We start from the raw sequence: 9,453 nt of genomic DNA, 5'->3' as shown, positions 1-9,453 counted from the left end.
CCTGCCGCCTCCGGGCTTCCCACGTGTGGGTCCCCTGCGCTCGGTCAGGCCGACGCCGCAGCCCCGCCGGAGGTTTCGGGGTGCGCAGGCAGCGCCCGTGCTGGGTCACCGCAAAGCAAAACACCGGAGGGGAGGATCGAGTCCCTCTGTCCCACTTCCCCAGCACGGCTACCTGGTAGTGGCCTCCTGAGACCTGATGGGTTTAAACTCGACCATGAAGCATGCTTGAATGTGAACATGGTTCCTCTTCTCATGGCCTCACGCTTCCCGCCGTGCTGACTCTTGCTGGGGGCTCTGGGGGTCTGGGTGCTGACCTGCGGTAGGGCTGGAGAGTATGGGAACATCCCACTTAGAAACGGTTTGGGGAAAAGGTCCTAGTAACAGTTTCTCGTGCTGTAGCGAAACCTCCGATTGAAATACTGACAGGGGAAATAAAGATAAGCCAAATCCACTGAGAGTATGGATTTCCATAGGGGTGTTTGGTGATGCCAGTTCACAACTGCTAATTTGTCAGTAATATCTGGCAGGCAGCTAGTAGTCATTTTGTAAAAATAAACAGGGCATAGGGGAGAATGAGTTTGCACACTTTGAGGGTTTAGGCATGCAAAGAAGCAAAATACAGTATGCATGTATATCTATGTACATATGTGTATATATGCATGTATACATACATACCCACCCAAATTCCTGCCTTGGGTAACAGCTTGGGATATTGGAGTAGGTGTACCTCTGAGGTGACCTGAGAATAAACTGCTTGCCATTTTTTCATGTAAACCACACAAATGCCTCTTCTGAAAACTGGGAATCCAGTTTCTCCACAAAAGCTACTGGATGTTTTTTCTGGGAAACAGTCACGGGGCTGATTTCAGTGTGATCCTGGCACAGACACAGTTAGGGAGTACAGACAACAAAGGCTGCTCAAGATATGCAAGGTAGCTTGGAGTGATCTGGTCTCATTGCTCTTTTTTTCTTTCCACCCCTTCTCCCACCCCCCTTCCTGTTTCCTCTACCAGCTTGTCAACACGTTCTTTAGTTTCCTGCGGCGTAAAACGGATTTCTTCACTGGTGGAGAAGATGGAGTAGCAGAGAAGGTAAAAAAAAAATAAATCCTCAAGCTTTTATGTCTTCTGACTTACATGCCACCCATGTCTGCACCATACTAAGACTTCCCTGCCTGAACAACTCGAAGCATTATGGTGCACTTGGGGACTAGCGGCCCACGATGCTGATTAAATACATCACTGAAGCAAGGTAATAACGAGTTGCCTCTATCTGAGATGAGGCATGCATGATTGCTTGCTCAACTGGTACCGATGGTGCGGGTTTTTTTGCCACGCTCTGGCCAAAGGCTTGTTTGGAAAGCAAATCTGCCAGACACACTGACTTAATGGTGACAGACACCGCGGTGTAGATAACCCCACGTTACCTTGTTTGTTCATCTCGGAAAAAGCACAAAGTCCATACCTCCGCACATGCGGCAGCACCTTTGTCTTGGGGCTGTGATGCCTGTATGGAGTGAGCATGCTGGGGGGCAAGCCTGGGGGTCTGGGCAGCCTGAGCATCTCCTATCCAGCAGGTATTCCTCACCCAGCTCGAGAGTTGAAAAACTAAATTGTTTCACTGTAAGGAAATAAGAACCAGAGCATTCAAACACGAACTGGCCAGGCTTTCTGAAGATTTCTTGCTTGAACTTACCAGTATAGCAGCTGTTCCCCTTCCTGGACTACTGGAACTCCACCAGCAAAGCAGGCACTGCTGCCATGTTGAATGTGTTAGGGCAAGTGTTGATTGCTAACACCGTGTGTGATGTACTCTGTCTAGTCTCTAAAGTGGCAAAACTCAGGCAGGTAAGGGATGGGAAAGAGGAAGGTTTCAAACTAAGGAAGATGTAGCCTCCTGTCATTTTTCTTAGACCAGAGAGCAAATCTCCCTGAATTCATGGGATCTGTGTGTTCCCAGGGAGTAAAACCCTGAGCAGCATTTCAGCGATGAGCACTGGCTGGTGCTTTTGAAGGTCCTGGCTACTGTCGCTGGCAATTCCATAGCAAATCCATGTCTGTGCCTGTAGAAGTAAAGTGTTTGTGTCCTTGGGTGGTATGTGTTAAAATGCTTTATGGTCTTCTGAAAAGGTGCTCAATGCAGAGTCTCTGACACCATAGTAACCCCAACAAAAATTGAAGAAGCTGCTTCCCCAGTCCTGCTTGCCCTTTGGTGTGAAAGTGAAAGAAGAGAGGGTGGGAAAGTCGTTGTCTTTTATAGGGTGCCATTCCAGAAGCCCTTGTGGTGTAGAGGGAGGGGGGTGTGGTGGTACATTGAGAGAAATGCGGTGTGTGTACACTGACAAGCTTGGGCAACGTAAATAGTTTGCTCACCGTGGATCATCGTGCAGTTAGGAACAGAGGCTGGGAGATGCATGTCTTGAATTCTGTATCCTAGGAGACACTGGACTCATGTTGTGTACATAAGTCTTGCTTTCTCCTTTAAAACAAAGCAGAAATACTTCATGGTTGGTTACAGAACTGCAAGGCATGGATGGTTTGTGTTGCTCTGGAAAGGTGCTGAATCCCCCCCGAAGTTTCTGGATAAACCAGCACCTGAAACCCCCATCTGAGAAATCTCTCTACTCTGATTCCTTTTCTCAGATTCTGTCTATATTGTTTTCTGGAGCAGACTTCAGTTCTCATACGTGCTGCTGTGCACAGCGTTGCTGGTGTTATCAACTACAGGCAATTGCTCTGGCTTCCTGCCTGTGTACTCAGCTTTCCCTCTGAGCAGTACGGCCGTTTGCATCAGAGACCTTGAGATCTTGCTTTTCATAGCCACAACAACATGAGAATTTGGAGTGAAGTTTGAAGCAAAGATTTAGGTAGGAACTTGGCCCGAATTGTAAAACACCAAGCTTTTAAAATGTTTCTCCTCTAAATCATAGCACTGAATCTCTATCTAGTGCCCGGGGAAAAGCCCGGTTGTGGGAAAGGTCGGAAGTAGGTGCAAAAACTTGGATCCGGTGTCTGTTCTTCCAGCTGTCCTAGATGGAGGGAGTAGCTGTCAAATGGCTGGGTTAGGCATCTGCTCGTGCTAGAATTGCACAAAGGCCAAAACAAATGGAGAATTTTTATTTCTGTGTTATCTCCACGGAAATATCCCTGTGTAAGGAAGAACTGGAAAGGGCTACGTTTGAATATTTTGAATTTGCTCCTACTCCAGATCTTCAGTCAAAAGACTAGAGTAAAAATGAGGGGAAAAGTCACAACATCTGTATGACTAACAAATGTTCTCGTGCTTCTCAGTAGACAGTGAGTTGGCTTCATTTGGGTTTGAAAAAGTGGCGATTTTTTAAAAACTCTTGGATATGTGTTCCTGTCTTTTAGCTGATCACAGATACCTTCAACCATCACAACAAACTAGCTCAGAAGGAGCGGAAAGAGAAAAAGGCTCGTCAAGAGGCAGAGCGGCGTGAAAAGGCAGAGCGAGCTGCAAAACTTGCTAAAGAAAAGCAAGAAGCAAATGAGCCAAGGATTAAGGAACTTACAGATGAGGAAGCGGAAAGGCTGCAGCTGGAAATCAACCAGGTGAGAGCGATGTCTGGTGCCATTGAAGGTACCATTGAAGCCGCCATCTCCGCTGGCCTGCATGTAGCTCGGGTAGCAGTGAGTGGTTAAAATGGCTCAGACTTGTTCCTTGTGGTATCTGGACCACCAGACTGGAGCAGGTGGTGTGCTTCAAAATTAAATTAGCCTAGGCTCAACCATTACATTTTCGTCTGGATTTTCCCATAACTCGCTTTGCCTTTCTGCCTTCAGCAAGCTCTCTGGTTGTAGCAACACTCTCTGCTACAGTCATCAAGGTGTGAGGACCAAGGGAGTCTTCCCCTTGGCAGTGCTTTCCTATAACACTGTTCGAAGGGCTGAAAATTCCCTGTCAGTCTTGGGTGCAGTTCTGAGCCTTTAGTTTCAGCTGAAGAGGCTGAGGCCACCTAGTGTCACATCAGCAAGTAACACAAAGCGCCAACACTTGTCTGAGCTTGGCCGTTCTCTTTTTAAACAGAAGAAAGAGGCACAAGGACAGATTAACAGCGTCCCAGTGAAACCCTCGGAGGATGAAGGTGAATCTTCAGATTCTAACAAACAGGTAAAGCTCTTCTAGGGACTTTATTTTAGGCTGAGAGAAATACATTTCTGGACAACCATGAAAATTCCTGTGAATGTGAGGGGGTGTCCAGTCTGGCTTTCTTAAAGAACACACACTTAATTCCCAAAGGCTTCAATATGGGTTTGGGTTTTTTTTGCCTTTTTTTTTCCCTTGTAATTATGTTTTAAGAGAAACACCTATTCATTTCAGGCTAAATTTATGTGAATATCAAATACATGCACTTGAGCTGAAATTCTTGTAAAAACCAAGAACTGTTGTTACAAGTGAAAGATAAATGGAAACTTGAAAGGCTTCTTTCTTTACACTTTGAATTGGTTGCTTAGGAAACAGATGATGAAGAGGAAGATGAGAAGGATAAAGGAAAACTTAAACCCAACTCTGGCAATGGAGCTGACCTTCCAAATTATAGATGGACACAGACTCTTTCAGAACTGGATGTAAGTATTGCCTTATTACTGGGATCTGAGGAATCTGAGATAGGGAGTAAGAGCAGGTGCTGGTAAGAATAATGGAGCCGATATCCTGTATCTCATTTGCCTGTAGAAGATTGTTAGCTGTACTAAACAGCAGCATTTCAATAGCTGGGAGAGAGCTTGGTAACTGAATACAGTTCCCAGAAGCTGTAATTAACTTTGCCAAACCTTGGTCTTGTTTTAACAAGACATTAAAATCTGCTCCCCTTTTTGTAGTTCCTTTGAGGTATTGGCCATCCTGTTGCCAAACTTATTCTTGTATCCTTTCACCTCCTGCTTGCTCAGTACCCCAAGAAAAATTTTGCATGCTCTGTCTTACTCTGGTGAAACCAAGGCAGAAAGTCTTAGAACAGTAGCAGAAGAGGGTAAGGAGAGACTTCACTGCTCAGCTCCTCAAATCTGATCTTTGTCTGGTCCAGCTGGCCATCCCTTTCAAGGTGAACTTCAGATTGAAGGGGAAGGACGTGGTGGTGGATATCCAGAGACGGCGCCTCAAAGTTGGTCTGAAGGGCCATTCGCCTGTCATTGATGGAGAGCTTTTCAATGAAGTGAAGGTGGAGGAGAGCTCTTGGCTGATTGAAGATGGTAAAACAGTCACTGTGCACCTGGAGAAGGTAAAGCAGAATGAATCAGGGAGGATTCAGACTTGTCTGCCTCTTTCCCAGTGAAATAAAGAGTCTGACAAAACCTATGAAAGCCCTGGGTGGCTTTGTCAGCTGAAACAGAAGAACCATGCTTATACTTGGTACAATGTCAGTGACGCGATTGGAAGCAGGGCATTGCACGTTCCCCCTGTCTTCAGCCTAACTCCATGCTAATCCAGGATATCCAATAGATTGCTCAGCAGTTCAGGAAAAGCTGGAAGGAAATCAGTCATTTTAAAGTGCTTCCTTAATGGAATAATGCTGTGTTTTGATACCTGTTAGCGACACAAAAATCCAGGGACAGGCCTTATTGCTTATTGTGTCCCTTCTGGGCCTCTCCAGGTGATTTGTTTGTAATCCCATTTATGTCATGCCAAATGTGACCTCTGACATGCTCTCAAATTTCCCAGTTGTGGAAATTCAGGTGACCTAAAGTGGTTTGGAATGAAAGTAGTACCCTTTATCCATGTTCAGATTTTACTGACACTTAGAAAACTGTCAAATAAAGTCACAGCTTTTTCCTATGGCTGAGGCATAAAATTCCTAGAGCAAGCCCAGGAAAAGTAAAATATTTTTGCTTCTTCATCCTTCAGATCAACAAGATGGAATGGTGGAACAAACTAGTCTCCACAGACCCGGAAATCAACACCAAGAAAATTAATCCAGAGAACTCAAAGGTAAGAACGACCCTCCCTTTTACTAAATGGAGCCTTCTCATAAATGTGCTCACACTCAGCTCACATTCAGCTTCTACATCCTGGTTTTTTTACCAGCGTAAAGCCAATGCTGGGCGTACTGCTGCATACGGTGGTATCGTATAACATAAGTGCGCCCAAAACTTCACATGAATGAAGCTGAGTCTATAGATTAGTGTCTGTCTAAGTATTTCTGCAGCCTGTGCGCACAGCGTGGCGTAACCTCAATGTATTCCTGTTCTCTGCGAGCAGGGTGGATGTATGGGTTAAGACAAGTTATTCCAATTTTGATAGAAGTCCTTGCTTTTAGTTGTCAGACCTGGACAGCGAAACTCGCAGTATGGTGGAGAAAATGATGTATGATCAACGACAGAAATCCATGGGCCTCCCCACATCTGATGAACAGAAGAAGCAAGACATTTTGAAAAAGTGCGTAGACCTCCTTAGTATTTGCGTTCCCAAGCCCCTCTCCATTTCCTCTTTGAAACAAATACGTGAGCGGAAAACAGGTTGGCCTTCAATCCTACCTGTGTTCACATCTGCAGTTACGTAGTCATTGAGTTGTTGGCCAACCACCAGTGTCTATAAAAGCCCATGGGGGTAGAAAGCATAACGGGGAAATTCTTGGAATAGCCGAGCTCTGGAATTGTCTCAGTCTGCTGATTTCAGGTCCAGAAAGCATGTTTGGGGCTGGAGGTACCATCTCTACTGAACTTTAACATGGTCTTGATTGTTTTCTAGAAATCTCCCTCTACTCAGTAGCCCAGATAATCACCCCTCCCTACACACCTGCCACCAGTTGTCTCCAAACCAATAGCACTTTTATGTCTTTATTGCCCTGTTTGGCATAAATGCACCTTGGCAGGGAAATTACTCGCGGAGCTCCCAAGGCCGTTAGGGAAGGCGTGGAGGCATGGGTCATGCAGCTTCTTCAGCAAGTGCAAACCCACATCTTATCTCAGGATTGGAAGGAGGATTAGTGTAGCAGGCCTGGCTCCTTTTCTTCCTTGGCTTATCTGTAGCGGCAGAAGCTTTGCTCTGATCAGTGTGCCAAGTATGGCGTAGGGGGCAACTTGTTTAGAGCAGAGACCAGACTTCCTTAGTGCCTGTCTGTTGAGTTCCCTCTCCTCCTGGGAAGTCCGTGTACAGGATACCTCGTTGGCAAGGTCACTCGTTCAGTGCTCTGGAAGTTTGGCTTGTGCGCAGATTGGCTGGTGAAGGATGGATAGGAAGTTTAGACTTTGTTCAGGCCTAAGTAGACTCAGTGACGCCCAGGTGGGTCCTAATCTCTGCCACTGAAGCCCTGCTGGCTGCTAAACAAGGACACTATTCTCGCAGCACGTATTTCCATGGAAATGGAAAGTGGAAATGCTGTGGTGGCGTTTCAGGGGAAACCATGAGATGAGAGCACAGAGGAAGACAGAGGCCTGCCCTTACTTGCACTTTGTGTGTGAATCCTCCACCATGGTTACGTGTCGTATCCCTTGGTGAACTGCAGGGCAGAGGAGGAAGCCAGGAGCTTCTGCGTGCACTAATCACTCATAGGCACCGTGTATTGTTCTCAGAACTTTCTGATGTGGCAACCTGAGTCCAAATAGTCCTATCTGCTGGGATTGCAGTACATTTGAAAAGGTTGCACCTAGTCTGAAACCAGATTTCTCTAGTCCCGTCTTTCATGAGTTTTCACTGTCGCAGCACTGGAGATATTCCCCACATCCCCAGTAATGCCTAAGCTAACAGGTTTGAGCTTAAATCATAATCTACCCTCACAATCTCCCCTCTGCCCCACAATCGGTGTCATAGCTGCTACGTGTCTGTCCGAGAGGTAACAGTTAAAGGGTGTGTGTTTGATAATTAGTAACTCCCATGTGTCTGGACTTGCTGACCTTGATGGTTGGTAGGATTGCTGATACCACTGACCCGAGGAAAAAGTGTTTGTAGTATGGGGAGTGTGTCCTAAGGAGCTCAGCAAAACAGGCCCTGCTGTGGAGGGCGTAGGGAGGAAGCAAAGTTGATAGGGAAGTAGGGATGCCTTACTCCCCCAAACAGAGCTGTTTGTGGTTCCTGCCGACTCACACCCAAGCTCTTGTCTTTGTTTTCCTTGCAGGTTCATGGAACAGCATCCAGAAATGGACTTTTCAAAGACTAAATTCAACTGAGCTCTCCCCTTCTCCCCCCTCTTTCAGTCAGCCTGTCAAGTGGGGCAGGATATGTATTGCCGGATATCCCTTACCTTGGGCAAGTAAACACTTCCAGCATCCCCACCCGAGCTTGCTGTGGAGGCAGCTTCATGAAGCTCTACCCAGTTGTCCTGTGTCGAGCAGAACGCAAGGCCACGGAAGTGTCCTTCGGCAGTTCCAGTCGGAGCCATCTGCGACACTTCCCAAGCAGCAGTAGGGAGAGAAGAAGGGGTTAGAGCAAAAAGGCTGCTAGGGCTACAAGAGCCAGACTGGAGAGGTTTTGGGACATAACCTTAATATATCGCTTAGCTTCATCTCCAGGCCCTTCAGAGCTGCTAATTCACTCTTTGCCATTTCAGTCTGGCAGCAGGTTCTCCTGAGTTTTTACTCCCTTCCCCTTGGCTTTCCTGCTCTCCTGTGAAAACAAGGGCCAGTGTATTTTGTAAAAATAATTCTCCTTCTGCCTCCTTGGGAAAAGAAAACACCAGTCTAAAACACCAGCTATTGCAGCAGAGACAGACTCTGCTCCTCCTTGCTGCTGCTTCTATTCTTGCCAGAAGTGGAACTGACTCTGCCCCGCAGGGCTCAAGGGAGGGCTCCCATCACAGCTGGAGAGGTTGAACTGCTGTCCTAGGGCAAGGGAGAGGGTGCAGGGGGGTCTTTTGGGGTGCTCTTCTTGCTGGGAATATGTCTCCTGCCTCTTTTGCAAGAGCCTCTCTCCCTGCTGACTACTGACAGGCATCGTTGTGTTCTCTTCTGAGCTCCCGCTGACAAGCGGCGTTACTCTGCATGTTCGTACCTTTGTTAAAACCGCAGTGCAACATAAAGAAAAAAAAAAAGTGGCCTATTTCCAGGTAGAGCGTGTGGTTTATTCTGCAGAAGGGATTCAGGCTGCCCGTGCAGGCTGGGATGTTGGGAGGGGGCAGCGCCTGTGAACAAGGGTGCTGGGGGGGCTGCCTGGCAGGGGCTGGGGCTTGTGCTCTCTGTCCCTGCCTGTAAATACCCCTTGGGCTCCCTGCTCTGTACTGATCTTTGCTCCCCGCCTAAGGAGAGGTGCTTGGAGCAGGGTGTCTCGCTCGGGAGTGCTGACAAACTCTGTGCCCAGCTTAACCACGTGGGAATGACCAAGGCTCATCGCTCCAGGTTCCGCTCTCCTTGTCGCAGCGCGTGACTGCACTGAGGAAGTCACCCTTGCCCCAGGTCTCCTTTATGACAAGCTAACAAGGAAAATGTCACGAAAGCCAGGGCTCCTGTCAGTCCTTTACAGGCTACCCCAGATCTCTGCTGCTGTGGTTCTTGCCTCTGCCTC

General features: G+C 47.3%; 1 protein-coding gene across 1 annotated transcript; it reads left to right on the top strand.

Moving 5' to 3' along the window:
* Positions 1 to 1,013: 1,013 nt before the first annotated feature.
* NUDC (nudC nuclear distribution protein) lies at positions 1,014 to 8,545 on the top strand (the record flags this gene model as incomplete). The annotated part of the gene is made up of 8 exons (XM_009697569.1): positions 1,014 to 1,091; positions 3,372 to 3,572; positions 4,048 to 4,131; positions 4,476 to 4,589; positions 5,045 to 5,239; positions 5,863 to 5,946; positions 6,275 to 6,393; positions 8,072 to 8,545. Coding segments are annotated over 8 exons (927 nt in total), but the record flags the coding sequence as incomplete, so codon positions are not given.
* Positions 8,546 to 9,453: the final 908 nt, after the last annotated feature.

This window comes from Cariama cristata, unplaced genomic scaffold (genome assembly GCF_000690535.1).
Source record: "Cariama cristata isolate BGI_N322 unplaced genomic scaffold, ASM69053v1 scaffold33573, whole genome shotgun sequence".
Taxonomy (NCBI): Eukaryota; Metazoa; Chordata; class Aves; order Cariamiformes; family Cariamidae; genus Cariama; species Cariama cristata.
Note: the sequence above shows the minus strand (reverse complement) of the source record. Positions and strands in the feature narration are given on the sequence as shown.